Raw genomic sequence first — 19,571 nt, 5'->3', positions numbered from 1 at the left:
CTGCATACGTGGGTACATAGCCTAAGGAACCCGAGTTTCTGCGGTCGAAGACCTGCCTCTCAATAGTTGGCACGGTAAAAGAGGAGGAAGAAGCAGATGCGATTAATGGGGCGATGGTTCTTGACATCCGCTGGTCCACATTTTTGCACAGTGGGATTCCCACACTAAAGCATGTCGATTGTGCATGTGAAGGTTCATATATCTAGTAGTCAAATTATTGCACTTTTTACCTCGACTCAAGTTTTTTTTTTTTGCAACGTTGGCAGAATACACGAGTTGGCTCATCCTTCCTCGAAACCAAGCTAAAAAAATGTTCACTATGCAAAGCTTTTGAGTAAACTTCTGATGACCATGGCATAGAATGTGTGAACAGCCCTTCAGACTCACCCATCTGTGGTTCCGTACAGTCAGTTGTACGGTTGGAGAGGTGGGATGTGGGGGGGAAGCAAGGGGAATTTGGGTGCCACCTCTGTGGACTGTACTGGGTGTGATGTTGAGGTAGAGGAGGAGAGGCCACTTGAAGCTGCGCTTGCCATCCACTCGAGTACATTCTCTTTCTGGGCATCATCAACAAGGTGTACCGCTGTGCGTCTTCTAAAGGTAGTGGTGTAGTCTGTCCAGTAATAGAAGTTGTCAGCTGTCTTTGAATAGGATGTGACGTTGCTTCACTAGTGCTTTCACAAACATTACCACCTACCCCAAATATACCTTTAACACCAAGCCTAATTCCCCTTCCACCACGGCCACACTTTTTCACAGTCAGGTTTGCTCAGATAGTGTAGTAGGAGCACAGTATTAGCAACAAAAAATTAGATTTTAAACTCTGCACCACCTCTGGAAACAGCTGAATTTCAGCGACAGTAAATTCCAAGTCAAAATATGGCGTGCTGTATCGTGTTAGTTACAGAAAAAAGAATTGTTTGAGTGTGGATGAGGCCTGTATGACAAAGAGGTTATGCTACAAACAATTTGACAGTCAGGTCCCCTACTGATGACACTAGGAACAGAAGAATTTTTTGTGGCCTCTGGATCAGGCCTCTACAGCTTACTTTCAACCCAACAAAATGACAGTGTGATACTTATTGCAACTAAAAAATTATACATTTTTTTTTTTTAGTGTGCCTTAGGTCTGCAGACAGGTTTATATCACCGCCACAAAATGACGTGGGATACAGCAGGCTATTTCACATTTAGGGTTCTTTTACACTTGCCGTGGTTTTGCGACCCATTTTTGCATCCCCAATAGATTTCTATGGGGCCGCAAAAAATCGTAGGAGCGCCGTATGGCCATGAGGCACTCGATATTTTTCATGGCTTACTGACACGGCCCCCACTGAAAATCAACAGGGCCGCAAAAACAACGGAAGCTTGCCCAGTATGTTGATTTTGCGGTACACTGTGAAGACCTTATTTGCGGAACGCCGTATTTTTACTAGGACACTCCCATGTACTTCCTGTTTATCACTTTGAAGTTTATCACTCCATGCCTGCAGAGACACAAGATGGACCTAGAGGGAATCATCGTTCTCGTTCAGGTATGTAGGGGTGCTGAAACCCCACCCCCACTTTGGTGTAGAGGAGGCTGCATGTTATTATGGGGGACCGTGGGTTCTGTTTTTTGCTGTGATGGGGGCCATACAAAGATGGGAGGGGGGGGGTGTTAACCCCTTCCCGACCAGTGACAACGTATGCGTCATGAAAGTTGGTGCCAATCCGACCAATGACGCATACGCTGTGTCATGACTTTAAAGCCCCCCTGTGGGTCGGGTGACCGGGGTCAATGAAAGGTCACCCGACCCGCAGACACAGGAGGCTTTGTACTTCACCACAGGGGGCGTGGCTTCGCCCCCATGTGGCTACGATCGCTCTGATTGGCTGCTAAAAGTGAAACAGCCAATCAGAGCGATAGTAATATTTCATCAATGAAAATTGATGAAATATTACTAACCAGCCATGGCCGATGCTGCAGTAGCATCGGACATGGCTGGAGACTGTTATCTGACCCCCCCCACACACCGGCTGGCGCGGGTGATCGGCCCCCACCACTGAACGACAGCGGCGATGTGCTGCTGCTATCATCTACTCCCCCCGCCTTCCCTCCGCTCCCCCCCAGCTTCCGATCACCCCCCGGTACCTGCCGAGTGCTGCTGTCTCTCCAGGTGTCCCACAGTCCTGGATCATGGGCGCCGCCATCTTGGAAAATGGTGGGCGCATGCGAAGTGCGCCCGCCGCTGCAGATTCCATTCATTCATTTTGATCACTGTGATAAAACTCTCACAGTGATCAAAATGAAATAAAAAGTAAATAAACCCCCCATAGGTAGGCAGAACTAATAGAATAAAGAAAATATTTTTATTTTTCCATTAGGGTTAGGGCTGGAATTAGGGTTGAAATTAGGGTTAGGGGTGTGTTGGAGTTAGGGTTGTGGTTAGGGGTGTGTTGAGGTTAGGCTAGTTTCACATTAGCGTTTACGGCCGCAGCGTCGGGCTGCGAATGGCCGCCGCTAAGCCCCGCCCCCTACCGCGCCTCCGCCAGTAGCTCCGCCTACGGACGCATGACGCTGCATGAGTCCTGCGTCCCCTATCTTTAGCACTGGGGACGCAGGCCGTGCGCAGGTATGCGTTTGGCGGCGCATGCGTCCTTTTGACACTGGGACGAGCGCACCAAATTGCAACCTGTTTTTTGGGGGTCTAATTTCTCCTCTTATCCTTGGGAAAATAAAAAATTGGGGGCTAAAAAAAAAACATTTTTGCGGAAAAAAAAATGATTTTTTTATTTTCACTGCTCTGCGTTATAAACGTCTGTGAAGCACTTGGGGGTTCAAAGTGCTCACCAGACATCTAGATAAGTTCCTTGGGGGGGGGTCTAGTTTCCAAAATGGGGTCACTTGTGGGCGGTTTCTACTGTTTAGGCACATCAGGGGCTCTGCAGACCATTCCATCAAAGTCTGCATTTCAAAATGTCACTACTTCCCTTCCGAGCCCTGACGTGTGCCCAAACAATGGTTCCCCCCACATATGGGGTACCAGCGTACTCAGGACAAACTGGACAACAACTTTTGGGGTCCAATTTATCTTGTTACCCTTGTGGAAAAAAAAAATTGCGGGCTAAAAATCATTTTTTGGAGGAAAAAAGGAGATTTTTGTGTACTCACCGTAAAATCTTTCTCTTAGCCTCTAATTGGGGGACACAGAACCATGGGTGTTATGCTGCTGTCCACTAGGAGGCGACACTATGCATAATCTGAAAAAGATTAACTTTGGCTCCTCCTCTGCAGTATACACCCCTGGACGGCATCAGCCTTCTCCAGTTTTGTGCCAAAGCATTAGGAGGAACGTAACCAAATAACATAACCATGCTTGTAAGAAGGCTACTATGTACAAGCTCAAAGAACAATATGAGAACTCAACCGTAAACAACGGCCCATAAGGGCAACAGGGTGAGAGCTGTGTCCCCCAATTAGAGGCTAAGAGAAAGATTTTACGGTGAGTACACAAAAATCTCCTTTACTCTGTCGCCTCATTGGGGGACACAGAACCATGGGACGTCCCAAAGCAGTCCCTGGGTGGGAAGCAATGGACGAATATTGTGCTAGCAGGTCCCTAAGTGAGGGGCACTGCCGCCTGCAGAACCAGTCTACCCAGGCTCGCATCCGCTGAGGACTGGATATAAACACTGTAGTGTTTCGTAAACGTGTGTAGGCTAGTCCAAGTGGCCGCCTTACACACTTGTTGTGCCGAAGCCTGATGCCGAATGGCCCAGGAGGCCCCTACTGCCCGTGTAGAGTGTGCCGTGATACCGGCCGGAAGAGGGGAACTGTTAAGTCGGTAGGCCTCATGTATGGTGGACTTGATCCACCTGGCAAGAGTAGCCTTGGAAGCCGGCAGCCCCTTGCGACTACCTTCCGGAAGAATGAAGAGGGAATCAGATTTCCGGAAAGGTGCAGTCCTGGACACGTAAATCCGCAATGCTCTGACGAGGTCAAGCGTATGCAGAGCCTTCTCCACTCTATGAACCGGAACCGGGCAAAGGGATGGCAGTGAAATCTCCTCATTGAGGTGAAAGTTGGACACAACCTTCGGAAGGAAGGATGGTACCGCGCGAAGAACCACCTTGTCCTGGTGAAAGGCTAGGAAAGGCCGTCTGCAGGAAAGTGCTGACAATTCCGACACTCTGCGTAACGAGGTGATCGCCACTAGAAAAACCACTTTCTGAGACAGAATGGAGAGTGGAACTCCTCTAAGAGGTTCGAAGGGTGGAGCTTGCAATGCTGTCAGGACCAGATTGAGGTCCCACGTATCCAGCGGACGTTTGTAGGGAGGAACCAATCGGGAAACTCCCTGGATGAAAGTCCTTACTTGCGGTTTAATAGCAATGCGCTTTTGAAAAAGGACTGAAAGCGCCGACACCTGACTCTTAAGCGAACTTAAGGATAGCTTGGCGTCTAGGCCCCGATTGAAGAAAACCTAGTACCTTCGGGAGGGAATAAGGGAGTGGGACTTGTCCATGAGATTCGCACCAAGAAAAGAAAGCTCTCCAGGTACGATAATAGAGCTTGGCGGAGGCAGGCTTCCTTGCCCTGATCATAGTTGCAATGACTGCCGGTGAAAAACCTGCCTGGGTTAGAATCCAGGTTTCAAGGGCCATGCCGTCAAATTGAGAGCCCCTGAATTCTGGTGGAAGAACGGACCTTGAGACAGAAGGTTGTGACGGTCGGGTAGACGCCAGGGGGCGTCTGCTGTAAGTTGGACGATGTCGGCGTACCATGTACGTCTGGGCCAGTCTGGCGCGATGAGGATGGTCGGAACTCCCTCTTGCTTGATCTTCCTCACGACCCTGGAGATTAGGGGGAGGGGTGGAAAAATGTACAGGAGTCGGAACTGGGACCAGTCCTGGACCAGGGCATCCGCTCCGAGCGACCGTGGGTCGTGTGTCCTGGCCATGAAATTGGGGACCTTGGTATTGAGATGGGATGCCATTAGGTCCACCTCCGGGGTTCCCCAGCATTGACAGATCTGGTAAAAAAATCTCGGGATGGAGAGACCACTCCCCCGCGTCCATTCCTTGCCTGCTGAGGAAGTCGGCTTCCCAGTTTTCTACACCCGGAATGTGGACCGCAGAAAGTACCGACCTCGTGTCTTCCGCCCAGCAGAGGATATGCGCCACTTCTCTCATCGCTTGGGCGCTGTGGGTCCCGCCTTGGTGGTTCACGTATGCCACAGCCGTGGCATTGTCCGACTGTATCCGTATGTGCGAGGCTGCAAGCAAGTGATGAAAGGCTCTCAGTGCCAAGAGGATGGCCCTGATTTCCAGAACATTGATGGGCAATGTCACTTCCCTCGGTGACCACTTGCCCTGTGCCCTGTGATGTAGGTGCACCGCCCCCCCAGCCTGTCAGGCTTGCATCGGTACTCAGGATCTTCCATTGTCCTGAGAGGAAGGGCTTCCCTCGTGTAAGCGAGGTTGGTTTGAACCACCAATGCAGGGACCTCCTGGTTGATGACGTCAACCTGAACTCCCTGTCGAGGGAGAAGGGGTTCCTGTCCCAAGATCTGAGTATGGCTAGTTGAAGGACCCTGAGGTGAAACTGGGCAAATGGCACTGCCTCTATTGCTGCTGCCATCCGGCCGAGGACTCTCATGGCAAACGGGAGAGATCGAGGAGGACTGCGAAGGAGTGTGCGAACTCCCAGACGGATGGCCAGTGTCTTGTCCTTGGGAAGGAGCACCAGGCCCCTGGAGGTGTCGAATACCATTCCCAGGAATGTTAAAGTCCGAGTTGGGATAGTCGACGATTTCTGTAGGTTGACTAGCCATCCCAGGCGACTCAGTGTGTCTATTGTGATTGAGACACTGACCTCGCAGTCTTTGAAAGTGGGAGACTTGATGAGGAGGTCGTCCAGGTACGGGACGACTAGAATGCCTCGAGTGCAGAACGTCCATGGTGGCCGCCATGACTTTGGTGAACGTTCTTGGAGCCGTGGCGAGTCCGAACGGAAGGGCGACAAACTGGTAGTGGTTTTGGTTGACCGCGAAGCTGAGAAACCTTTGGTGGGCGGGAGCAATTGGTATGTGCAGATACGCATCCTGTATGTCTATGGAGGTGAGGTATTCTCCCTGCTCCATGGATGCAATGATGGACCGGAGGGACTCCATGCGGAAATGATGGACCCGTACGTAATTGTTGAGCTGTTTTAGGTCCAGTATGGGTCGGACGCTGCCTCATTTCTTGGGGACTACGAACAAATTTGAGTAGAACCCTCGGAATCTCTCGTTCGCGGGAACCGGCACCACAACTCCTGATTGAAGGAGAGAGGAAACCGCTTGGTGGAAAGCACGAGCCTTGTCTGGTGGTGTTGGAGGAATAGAAAGGAAGAACCGGTTCGGTGGAGCGGAAGTGAACTCTATCTTGTATCCGGAAGACACTATTTCCCTGACCCACCTGTCTTCTGTAATAGGCAGCCAGACTTGCTGGAAGAGTAAAAGTCGGCCGCCTACTGGTGGGGTGTCTTCTGGAGTTCGCGAGTCATGATGAAGCGAAGTTCTGAGGTTTTCCTCCCTTGGGTTTGGTTTGGCCTGCTTTCGACTGCCAAGACCTGTCCGGTCGCTGCTGCGTCCGTGGGTTGTCCCTGCGTGGAGAGCGGTTACGGTTTTGTGCTGGGCGCGAAACGGACCAGCCCGAGGAATTCCAAAAGGATCGGAATCGCGTCTGGTTTCTTCGTTTAAACGTGCGTTTCGGTTTTAGTTGAGGGAGAGAGGTACTCTTACCCCCAGCGGCATTGGCTATCATGGTGTCCAACTTTTCGCCGAAAAGTCTTCCAGTAAAATACGGAAGTCGCGTGAGGGACTTCTTTGAGGCCGCATCCGCTTTCCATTCTCGCAGCCAGAAGATGCGTCGGATCGTGATGGCGTTTGATGCTATTCCCGCTACACCTCTTGCGGAATCCAGGGCTGCATGAATCATGTAGTCTGCTACCACTGCTATCTGGACCGCTTGGTCCGAGAGCTCAGGATTTGAAGCTTGAAGACCCTCCTGTAGTTTTTTGGCCCAAGCCAGGATGGCCTTGGCCGCCCAAACTGAAGCAAACGCAGGGCCCAGAGAGGCGCCTGCCGCTTCGAAAATAGAACGAGCCATGCGTTCTACTTGCCGGTCTGCTGCGTCCCTGAGGGTTGAGCTATCTGGCAGAGAGTAAAGTCTGCGCTGCTAGCCTAGAAACCGGAGGGTCCACTTCAGGTGGATCTGTCCATTGTTTGGTGTCTTTCTGTGGGAAGGGGTACTTCGCTTCCAAATATTTGCGATTAGCGAATTTTTTCTCAGGCTGCGCAAACTGTTTGGTAAGTATTTTCTCAAACTCATGGTGATTAGGGAAGACCTTAGGTGGTTTCTGAACACTTTCGAAGCAAATCCTATGTTCTGGGTCTTCCGGGCCGACTCTGGAATTTTTAGCACCCGATGAATGGCAGAGATTATGTCCTCAACTAGCGCTGTATTGCTAGGGGGAGAAGGTACCACGGACCTCTCCGTTTCGTTATCTGAGTCGGAGTCACAGATGCCCTCCGAATCCTGTGCCTCGCTAAGGTGATCCCTGGAGGGCGACCTGGGGCGGGGGTCTTCAGTGGTGGGGGATCTCTGTGGTAAATTGCACTCGGTCTGTCTGTGGCAGGGGACTGCCTAGGAGACCTGGAATGACGCTGTCTCTCCCTGGAGGGGGACGACCTTGTGCTATAGGGCGACTCAGGTGATCGAGACCTGTGGGTCCGCTTACGTCTGTGAGAGTCGGAAGCAGCATGTTCCTGAGACAAGCTGTCCGTTTGCTGTGTAACGTCCATAGCCGGAGCCCGACTCTGCAGAGCTTGCAGCAATGTGGCAGTTAGGTTGTCTATGGACTGTGTCATAGACTGAGACATCTGAGTTGCCCATTCCGGCGTGGCCTGTGACACTGAAGCGTCAGTAGGGACTCCCTGGGGTTCTGACCCAGAGTTCTGGATGCAGTCCCGGCAGTGCGGATACGTGCTGCCACTAGGGAGCGTGGCTTTGCAGGCTGTGCAGAATGCATAGAAACATTCCTGCCTGGTTCTCTTCCTTGAGCCCGGCATAGTGCACAGAGGCTGGCTATTAGGGATCGAACAGGGGTGGCTACGCAGAGGGAACCCACAGAGAGCCTTATAGGAAGTATAGATTCACAGCTGAGTAATGAGAAACCAGCTGTGAGCTTACCCCACCGGTGTGCGGTCTAAAGTAGAGGCCTGATGCCCAGGAGGGCTCCAGAGCGGCGCGGTAGTGCGGGGGGGGGGGGGGGGCAGATTTGTACCAGACCCCCCCAGAATGGTCGACTGGATAGCGGTGGGGGTAGCGGTTTCTGTATGGGGGGCCCCTGGAGCGCTATGGAGCCGCTGCTGCTGCAGAGACAGGGACGCAGAAATGCCCTGTCTCTGCTGTGCCATCCAGTCCGCACCCTCCCCCGGCCCCAACAGAATCCCTCAGCTGGTCTGGGGTCGCTGGAAGCTGCGGAATGCTGCCTGTTCTCCGACCCTACCTGAGGCGTCTCAACCTAATGCCCCCTGCGGGGAATTAGGGAGGGTGCGTCTGTCACCGTCAGGGGGTCTTCATCCTCGCCTCAACCTCAACCCAGACCCCAAAGGGGTTGGGGAAGGAGGGGGGTCTCGACCTCGAACCAGGACCCGAGGGACTGGGGAGGGAGCGACATGGGGAATAGCCACCTCAACCGGGTACCCCTAATGAGGGACCGAGGAGGGAGCCATGCCGGGAGTCTCGCTGGAGACCCACTTTTCTTCATCTGTATTTCCGGACGAAAAAAGGAAAAAAACGGAAGAAAAAAGGTGTGCCTTCTTGCGACACTAAGCAAAAACTGGAGAAGGCTGACGCCGTCCAGGGGTGTATACTGCAGAGGAGGAGCCAAAGTTAATCTTTTTCAGATTATGCATAGTGTCGCCTCCTAGTGGACAGCAGCATAACACCCATGGTTCTGTGTCCCCCAATGAGGCGACAGAGTAAAAATGATTTATTATTTTCACGGCTCTGCGTTATAAACTTCTATGAAGCACTTGGGGGTTCAAGGTGCTCACCACTCATCTAGATAAGTTCCTTGGGGGGGTCTAGTTTCCAAAATGGGGTCACTTGTGGGGGTTTTCCACAGTTTAGGTACATCAGGAGCTCTGTAAATGTAACATGACGCCCGCAGACCATTCAATCAAAGTCTGCATTCCAAAACGTCACTACGTCCCTTCCTAGCCCCGACGTGTGCCCATACAGTAGTTTTCTCCCACATATGGGGTATCAGCGTACTCAGGACAAATTGGACAACAACTTTTGGGGTCCAGTTTCTCCTGTTTCCCTTGGCAAAATAAAAAAATTGACTAAAAGATCATGTTTGTGGAAAAAATATGATTTTTTTATTTTCACGCCCGGGCGTTATAAACTTCTGTGAAGCCCTGGGAGGTTCAAAGTTCTCACCACACATCTAGATAAGTTCCTTGGGGGAGGTCTAGTTTCCAAAATGGTGTCATTTGTGGGGGGTTTTCCACTGTTTTGGCACATCAGGTGCTTTCCAAACGAGACATGGCGTCCGATCTGAATTCTAGCCAATTTTGCATTGAAAAGTCAAATGGCGCTCCTTCCCTTCTGAGCTCTGCCATGCGTCGAAACAGTGGTTCCCCCCCACATATCAGGTATCAGCGGACTCAGGACAAATTGCACAATAACTTTTGCATCCAATATCTCCTGTTACCCTTGGTAACATAAAAAAATGGGACCTGAAGTTATTTTGTAAAAAAAAAATGTTCTTTTTTTTAAACATTCAAAAAATTCTTGTAAATAAAAGAAACAAAATAGGGCGCATCCACTGTGTAAAACCTTTAAACCACAATTGTAATGGTGAGGCACAGACTCACCTGATAGGGTTGTGAAACTTCGGTCACAACACCTAGAAACCCATGAAACAGATTCTGCAGTCTGCACAGGGTCCAAGGAGTTGTAATTGAGGATGGCTATGAGGTGCAATGATACACTGCGCTGCTGTAGGTATAATCCAAGGAGCTTTATTGATGCCTACGCGTTTCCCGAGCTGTCCCAGCTCACTTCATCAGGGCATCAGATGCCCTGATGAAGTGAGCTGGGACAGCTCAGGAAACACGTAGGCACCAATAAAGCTCCTTGGATTATACCTACAGCAGCGCAGTGTATCATTGCACCTTATAGCCATCCTCAAAAAATTCTTGTGACGCACCTGAAGGGTTAATAAACTTCTTGAATGTGGTTTTGAGTACCTTGAGAGGTGCAGTTTTTAGAATGGTATCACTTTTGGGTCTTTTCTATCATATAGACCCCTCAAAGTGACTTCAAATGTGATGTGGTCCGTAAAAATAAAATGGTGTTGCAAAAATGAGAAGTCGCTGGTCAGCTTTTAACCCTTATAACTTCCTAACAAAAAAAAAAAAAAAAATAATGTTTGTTCCAAAATTGTGCTGATGTAAAGTAAACATGGGAAATGTTATTTATTACGTTTTGTGTGTGCCGTATCTCTGTGATTTAAGGGCATAAAAATTCAAAGTTGGAAAATTGCGAAATTTTCAGAATTTTCGCCAAATTTCCGTTTTTTTCACAAATAAATGCAAGTTATATCAATGAAATATTACCACTAACATGAAGTACAATATGTCACGAGAAAACAACGTCAGAATCACCGGGATCCATGTAAGCGTTTCAGAGTTATTACCTCAAAGGGACAGTGGTCAGATTTGTAAAAATTGGCCCGGTCATGAACGTGCAAACCACCCTTGGGGGTAAAAGGGTTAAGCAGTCAACGAAGCGTAGAGTACGCGATTCTTTTATGCAGAATCAGGCAAGTGCAAATCTGCCACAGTCTTCCGGGGGCACATTGCAGTTTCAGGGCGCATCTAGTCTTTATAGCACTCCTCAGTCTTCTGAGCATTCCCTGACAGGGATGCTTGACCACGACATCCCCAACTTTCTTAACATGTGAATTTGGAACATGACCTGTTTTTATTACAAATGCCAAATTCTTTTTAAGGCCATGTAGGAAATGTTTGTTTTTTGGTATTTCCAAAATATTTCTGTACAATTTTCTAAAAAAAAAAAATACATACACACACACACACACACACAGTATATATTGTTAAATAAAATTTAGCAAACTAACTTTGTGAGGTTTTTTGATTAGGATCAGTAAGTCCAGCCGTTAGTTCAGATCTTGTGTAGCAGACAGACTTAAATAGTACTCTAGTTTCAGTGTGCCACACTAGATCAGAACCGATAATTGCAGAGTAGATCAAATTGGATTAGTGACATGTGAACTGAGTGACATCAGTTTCCAAGTCTGTAAGGACGTAGCTGCCTACAGGCTGGAAGCAAAAACATGGATTTTTGTGAGTACTCACCGTAAAATCCTTTTCTCCGAGACGCTCATTGGGAGACACAGGTACTGCGAGTGTATGCTACCGCCATCTGGAGGCTGACACTAGGCAAACACCACAAGGTTAGCTCCTCCCCTGCCATATACACCCTCGCCCTGAATGCGGGCGGAAACCAGTTTAGTGCAAAAGCAGTAGGAGAATAACAATCAGCCTTAATGCAGAAATTATGTCTGGCGAAGGACCACCCTGACATTCACAAAAGAACATATAATTAAATAAACGAGAGCCAACTTGGCTAACAGGGTGGGTGCTGTGTCCCCCAATGAGCGTCTCGGAGAAAAGGATTTTACGGTGAGTACTCACAAAAATCCATGTTTCTCCTTCGTCTCATTGGGGGACACAGGTACTGTGGGACGTCCTAAAGCAGTCCCTGGGTGGGAGATTGACTCACCGATCCAAGCTGCATGCACCTCTTCGTTCAAAGGTGCGCCACTGCTGCTTGGAGAATCTACCCAGGCTCGCATCCGCCGAAGCCTTAGTATGGATTAGTAAATGTGTGCAGGCTGGACCAGGTCTCTGCCTTGCATACCTGTTCCGCCGAGGCCTGATGCCGAAGCGCCCAAGAGGCGCCCATTGCCCGAGTAGAGTGCCCTTTGATCCCTGATGGAACTGCCGCACCTCTAATGCGATAGGCCTCCTGAATAGTTAAACGGATCCATCTGGCTACGGTCGCTTTTGAGGCAGCAAGTCCCCTCCTGCGCCCCTCAGGGAGCACGAACAGCGTATCCGTCTGGCGAAAAGGTGCCGTCCGCGACACGTACCTCCTGAGTGCTCTCACCAGGTCTTAGGTGTGAAGAGCTTTCTCCACGCGATGCACCGGTGCCGGACAGAACGAAGGCAAGACAATATCCTCATTGATGTGAAAAGAGGACACCACCTTCGGTGGGGGGGGGGGGGAGCTGGTCTAAGCACCACCTTATCCTTGTGGAAAGCGAGAAAAGGTGCTCGGCAAGACAGAGCCGCCAACTCCGAGACTCGCCTAACAGAGGTAATGGCTACCAAGAATACCACCTTCCAAGAGAAGAACGATAAGGAAATATGCTGTAGCGGCTCAAAAGGCGCTTCCTGCAGAACACTCAGGAACAGGTTAAGGTCCCAGGTGCCCATCGGCGCCTTATAGGGAGGTACTAGATGAGAGACTCCCTGGATGAAAGTCTTTACCTGCATATTAGTAGCAATCTTTCGTTGGAAAAGGACGGACAACGCCCCGAGTCTAGGCCTGATTGAAGAAAGGCCAAGATGTTGGGAATAGAGAATGTCTGGGGCGAACGACCCGCTCTCGACTCCAAGTGAAGAAAACTTTCCAGGTGTGGTGGTAAATTCTCGCCGAGGTCTGTTTCCTGGCGCTAACCACTGTAGCGACCACTTTACGCTCAAAACCTGCTTGAGTTAGAATCCAAGATTCAAGGGCCATGCCGTCAAACACAGGGCCCCTGAGTTTGGGTGGAAGATCGGTCCCTGGTGCAGTGGATCTGGGCGCTCTGGCAGTCGCCATGGCACGTCGGTGAGCAGCCGCACAAGACCTGCGTACCACGCCCGTCGGGGCCAGCAGAATTGCTGGGACCCCCTCTGCTTTGATCTTCCTGACAACCCTCGGAAGCAATGGCAATGGGGGAAACAGGTATGGAAGGCGAAACTGGTTCCATGGTAGGACCAAAGCATCCACCCCGAACGCTCGTGGGTCTCGTGACCGAGCGACGAACACAGGCACCTTGGCGTTCATCCTGGATGCCATCAGATCCACATCTGGTGTTCCCCACCGTTGGCAAATTTGCTGGAAGACCTCAGGGTGCAGGGCCCATTCCCGAGCCACGACCTCTTGTCGACTGAGGAAGTCCGCTGCCCAATTTTCTATGCCTGGGATGTAGACTGCCGAAATTACCGACTGGTTCTTCTCGGCCAAATGAAGCACATGTGCAATCTCACGCATGGCTGCCCTGCTGCGCGTGCCCCCTTGATTTACATAAGCCACCGCCATGGCGTTGTCTGACTGTACCCGAATGGGCCGTCCTGCTAGGAGGTGCTGGAAATGCTGCAGTGCCTGCCAGATTGCTCGTATTTCCAACAAGTTGATCGGGAGACGAGCTTCCTGTTGCGACCACCGGCCCTGGGCCGTGTGGTGGCGAAAAACTGCTCCGCAGCCGAGGAGACTGGCTTCGGTCGTGACCACTAGACAGTGGTCTGGGGGGAAACGGTTTTCCCTGAAGAAGGGAGGATCTGGTCGTCCACCACTCTAGTGATTGCCTGACCTGAGAGGATAGCCGGCACTGCTGATCGAGAGTGAACGGGTTCTTGTCCCATGCTGACAAGAGAGCGTGCTATAGGGGTCAAAGATGAAATTGAGCAAATGGAATTGCTTCCATTGCTGCCACCATCTTCCCTAGTATCCTCATCCCAAACCGAATGGTGTGAGGGACCGGCTGCTGGAGCTTCTGGACTCCTTGTCGGAGCGCTAGGGCTTTGTTTTGAGGGAGAATTACCAACCCCTGGGAGGTATCGAAGACCATTCCTAGAAAAGCAATCCTCCGAGCTGGGACCAGAGATGATTTCTTCCTGTTGACCAACCAACCTAAGCGGGAGAGTGTATCCAGTGTAATGCTAACATTCTCCTTGCACGCCCGAAATGAGGGACCCTTCACCAAGAGGTCGTCTAAGTATGGCAAGACGACTATGCCCCGCGAGTGTAAGACGACCATCACGACTGCCATTACCTTTGTGAACACTCTGGGTGCGGTGGCTATCCCGAATGGGAGTGCTGCGAATTGAAAGTGTCGACCATTGATGGCGAACCGAAGAAACTTTTGATGCGGAGGAAAAATGGGAACGTGCAGGTAGGCATCCTGGATGTCGATCGAGGCTAAGTACTCTCCCTGCTCCATGGCTGATAGAACGGAGAGATGGCATCCTGAAATGTTTGACTCTGAAGAACCTGTTTAGGCACTTCAGGTCCAAAACCAGTTTGACCGTCCCGTCCGTTTTGGGGACCGCGAACAGACTGGAATAAAAACCCTGAGCTTTTTCGTGCTCTGGTACGGGAACAATGACTCCGTTGTTTTGGAGTGAATTGATGGCCCCTAGCAGCGCTTTCGCCCGGGGCTCCACCTTGGGAAGTCGGGAGAGGAAAAACCGTGTTGGAGGGTACCTGATGAACTCTATTTTCTACCCTGAAGTCACCAGTTCCACCACCCATAAGTCGTGTGCTACCTCGGCCCAGATATGGCGAAACAAGAGCAGGCGGCCGCCCACCCTGCTGCTGTCGCCTACTAAGGGCTCCGAGTCATTTGGCTGAGGGTCTCTGGGCCCTGGCTCCTCTCGACCTGAGCTGGCGAGCGCGCATCCTTCCCACCGGAATGGGTCTATGTGAGACCTGTCGCTCCATATCCTGGTTGGAGCGAGGTGGGCCGGCCGAACTGGCTGCTGCCATCCATCCGGTGTTGCGGAAGGCTCGAAAACGTGTCGGGACCTGGCGAATCGCAGATGAGCCGATCCAACTTCTCCTCGAACAGGCGGCCTCCCTGATAGGGCAAGGAAGTCAAGGACTTCTTGGAAATTGAATCGGCTCGCCAAGTTCTCAACCAGAGGGCTCTCCTAACGGCTACCGCGTTAGCGGCTGCAAATGCCGCACAATTAGCCGCATCCAAAGAAGCATTAATTAAGTAGTCTCCAGCCATAGCAATCTGACTTGCGACCTCAGACACCTCCGCAGGTAGGCCTCTATCCTGCAAGGCGTTATTCAAAGACTCTGATCATGACATCATGGCCTTGGCTACCCACGTCGCCGCGAACGAAGGGGCGAGCGCCGAACCTGATGCCTCAAAAACTGATCGCGCCAAGCCCTCTATGAGCCGATCCGTGGGTTCCTTAATGGACGAGCCACTAGGCACCGACAACAAGGACTTCGAGGCCAGGCGTGACACTGGCGGGTCTACCACTGGGGATTCCGCCCATTTCTTACAGAGTTCCGGGGCAAATGGGTATCTTGCCTCAATAGACTTCTGGACCGAGAAGCGCTTGTCTGGGCGTTCTCTGTGGCGCTGCACTATAGCCTCAAATTTTGGGTGAGTGCCAAATACTCTATGCGGGTGCTTGGCCCGCTTAAAGGCTACCTTATGGCTCGCGGCCAAGGTAGCATCATCTTCAATCCCCATGGTTTGGATTGACAGCTTCATTGAGGCTGTCCACTGTCTCCCCTCATCCCGGGGTATCCAGATCAAGTGGCTCGTCTGAGTCACGATCTAAACTCTGCCCGCTCCCGCTCGCTGGTGAAGGGTAGCGTGATGCTGAACTCCCCGATGCCGAGGCACCGGATAGGCCAGGACACCTCGTACGGGTTTGTTTCCTTCGCCTCTGTCTGGCATGGGAACGGCCCCTGCAGGCCGAAGGTTCCTGTGAGGTGGAGGACCCTTCTCAGATAAGCGAGCCACTATCCTTGCCTTCCTTTGGGGCGTGAAGGGACTCGATCGCATTTGTAAGTGAGGCCATAGACTGGGACAATGATAGCGCCCATTCCGGAGGATTTGGCTCTCTGGATTCAGTCGCCGAGGGGGGCTCCTGGGCGCGTTCGGAGTCGCAGGCCTCGCACACTTTGACGCTCTGCGCTCGTGGAAACGGGGCATCAGAAGAAGTGCATGCAGCGTAGAGAAAAATGTGCATCTTCACTTTCCCGGCCATATTGTGCCTGCCAGGCGTTTTATATAGCCAAAAAAATAAAATCTTTTTTTCTTCTGCCTCAATGCGAGGGAGGGGTGGGGGAGGGGAGACCCCCCTTGCTGTTTTAGCAGCCTCCGCAGCGACACTCACCCGACCTGCGTCCCCCGACTGTGCGCCCGACCTCCTGCACCTCCGTGGGGCAAACCGACCTCTTTCCTGGTCGCGGCCTACTTGAAGCCTGGGCGGGCGCCGGATAAATCCAGGCCCCGGCTCTCTGGATTCAGTCGCCGAGGGGGGCTCCTGGGCGCGTTCGGAGTCGCAGGCCTCGCACACTTTGACGCTCTGCGCTCGTGGAAACGGGGCATCAGAAGAAGTGCATGCAGCGTAGAGAAAAATGTGCATCTTCACTTTCCCGGCCATATTGTGCCTGCCAGGCGTTTTATATAGCCAAAAAAATAAAATCTTTTTTTCTTCTGCCTCAATGCGAGGGAGGGGTGGGGGAGGGGAGACCCCCTTGCTGTTTTAGCAGCCTCCGCAGCGACACTCACCCGACCTGCGTCCCCCGACTGTGCGCCCGACCTCCTGCACCTCCGTGGGGCAAACCGACCTCTTTCCTGGTCGCGGCCTACTTGAAGCCTGGGCGGGCGCCGGATAAATCCAGGCCCCGGCTTCAGTGCGGGCCGCCGGAAGTGACGCCGCGCGCCGAGGGCGGTACTTCCGCCGCGGCCTAACACCGGCCAAAAGCCGGGGGCTCAAATTTTCTCCACCACCCGCGGCCTAACACTGACCAAAAGCCGGGGGCTCAATTTTTCTCCACAGCCCGCGGCGCCGTGATGGTGACAGTGCCGCGCCGCGGCGGTGATGACGGCAAAAAAAACACAGCTACTCTTCCTACTATGGACACGAGGAGGTCCTTAGGGAGACGCACACCGCTGCCTGCCGCTGCCCAGGAGCCCCCCGCACGCCCGTATCTTAAATGTGGCTGTCCACTTCACTCCAGGTAGGCCCTTCAGGGCAAACAACAAACCAGGGAGCGGGGGGTGGTGTGGGGATCCTGGACGGTGCAGGCACCCTAACTCCGTCCAGCTTCAGCCGAGGAGAGGGACCCTCCTTGCAGCACCTTAGTCTTGTGTTGGTGGAGCAGTGGGGGCCGCTCGGACCAACTTGTGCCTCTGAATAGCCCATGGTTTCTCTACCTAGGGGTGGTCAGGGCTAGGTCCATGATTCATGTCCCACGTCGCGGGAAAGGATACGTGGAGGGACACTCGCACGTGCTCGCCCGCTGTTGGTTTGGGGAAATCGGACCCTTTCAATATGATCCGTTGCCCAGGTCTCATCATCTTAGAAAAAATAAAGAAAATAAAAAAACAAACTAAAATAAAAAATTCTGGGGAAATTGCCCAGATTTGTCCCACGGTGCGGGAAAGGATACGTGGAGACGATACTCGACATATGCTCGCCCGTTGATGGTTTGGGGAAATTGGACCCTTTCAATAGGATCCGTTGCCCCTGTCTAATCTTCATGGACAAAAAAAGTCTGGAGAAAAAGGACCAGACGTGTGCCTCTATAGACACTAAGCAAAAAACTTTCCGCCCGCATTCAGGGCGAGGGTGTATACGGCGGGGGAGGAGCTAACCTTGTGTTTGCCTAGTGTCAGCCTCCAGATGGCGGTAGAATACACCCACAGTACCTGTGTCCCCCAATGAGAGGAAGGAGAAAATGTCTGTAGCAAAAAAAGAAAAAACCCACCAAATTTCCAGATGGTAAAAACAGATTTCCTTGTGTGTTTTTCAAAACATGCAGGGAAATAAGCCGCCACAATCCACACTTTGGCTCTTAATAATCATTTGATGCAATGGCTGCCTGCTGCCTGGAGACGGCTCCCTGAGAGGACACAAAATAATCTGCAAAATCCTCTAGAATTGCAAATGCAGCAGGGCGACCAAAATTAACTTGCTGATCCGAGGTGTTGATGGTGTTGTCTGATGGATACTGCAGAGTACTGCAGTGCGCAGGCGCCAGACCTCACTCACCTCTCCTGGCGCCTGCGCACTGCAGGACTCTGCTCTGCCCTCAACAGGGCAGAGCAGTGCACCTGCGCAGGAGCCACAACAGGAAGAAAAGACGAGGACAGCATCGTATGAAGATGGGAGGCGCCGGACCGCGACACCCCCGGGTGAGTATAATCTAACTTGTTTTTTTTTTTTTTATCTTTCAGGTTACATCGGGGGCTTATCTATAGTCGAAAAAAAGGGTGACAGATTCCCATTAAGTGGAGAATCTCTCATGTGACAATATTCTTCTCTTAGATTCCAGTTTTATCTACAGAGCTTTTAAGATTTGTGGCAGTGTCAGTGGAACCTTAGAGCATCTTTAAACAAAGTATGCTTACAAAGAAAAAAATGACAAGTCGCCATTGCAGCCAGGCACGGGAGCGCCGCCTTATACCGGCACATCACCAGACTCTTAGCAGCATTAGTGACTCACCCATTTCAATGACAGCGCAGCAACATTAACCGCTTTTCTTGGGCATTTCGGGGAGTTCTATCCTCCTTTTTGCACCTTATCTATGATCCAGCTCTGGATTAAGCGATAAAGTGATAAAGGCTCTGGCATAGTCGAAACGTCAAAGTATTTATATCGCTTCTGCTATATATTCTTGTTTTGCTCCCACATATTTTTATATAATAAAATTGACACTAATTTGCATGAAATCTATATGAGTGTGCGGTGAATTAGATTACATGACTATTAGGACCTACTGGTCCATTACACCTGCACCTCGCAATTGAGACAAGAGTGCACGCTACCTCTAATTCTACAAAGAAAAAAAAGGCAACAGCTTTGGTGGCCATAAGAACAAAATACAGATAAAAAGTTAAAAGTTACCCGTATCTCCAGTGCAATATCCAAATATGGGTCAAATGTGTCAGAAACGCTCTTACAAACTGAACATTTTACTAAAAGAGATAGAAAAAAAAAGTTTAAGTACATTGCATCTTTTTCAAAGTATTTTGTAAGACACCTATTTTCTCACTCACCTCTAGAGCGTAGGTAGCCTCCAAATATCTGATGAACTAAAGTAGTTGCTTGACTTTGGCGATCCAGCCTAGGAAGGACAATAATTTATGCGACCAATCTTTTTTTCAAAAGAACTTTACGACAAAGTAAATTCAATAAAATAAGCTATTGACACAATTATCAAAGTTTAAAGAGCATCTAACAGATGTCCAATAAATGGTCAAAGTAGAGAGTGCTTTGAGCTTCCAAAACCAGAATCTGGGGAGAAGGAGAACTATTTAAGTACGTATATGGTGCCTGCCATGCAACTAACACAGAGCTGTCATCAAATTTCACAAAACAAGCTGCATATACATTGCTGAAAAACTTACTCTAAAAGTCCATGTCAGAAGGACTGGAAAATCCAGATATTAAGATGAGCTGATAATTTTATTATAAGGAAGAAA

General features: G+C 50.8%; 1 protein-coding gene across 1 annotated transcript in view; it reads right to left on the bottom strand.

Moving 5' to 3' along the window:
• Positions 1 to 19,571, bottom strand: part of USP36 (ubiquitin specific peptidase 36) — a 97,849-nt gene that overhangs the window by 60,909 nt on the left and 17,369 nt on the right. Inside the window, exons 6-7 of the mRNA XM_073588073.1 lie at positions 19,146 to 19,213; positions 18,994 to 19,064 (exon numbers count right to left, since the gene is read on the bottom strand). Of these exons, the coding sequence (XP_073444174.1) occupies positions 18,994 to 19,064; positions 19,146 to 19,213 (139 nt within the window). The remainder of the gene's footprint in view (positions 1 to 18,993; positions 19,065 to 19,145; positions 19,214 to 19,571) is intronic.

This window comes from Dendrobates tinctorius, unplaced genomic scaffold (genome assembly GCF_039654945.1).
Source record: "Dendrobates tinctorius isolate UK_male_01 unplaced genomic scaffold, ASM3965494v1 ptg000103l, whole genome shotgun sequence".
In the NCBI taxonomy this organism is placed as follows: domain Eukaryota; kingdom Metazoa; phylum Chordata; class Amphibia; order Anura; family Dendrobatidae; genus Dendrobates; species Dendrobates tinctorius.
The sequence above is the reverse complement of the archived record's forward strand: the minus strand, read 5'-3'. Positions and strand labels throughout refer to the sequence as shown.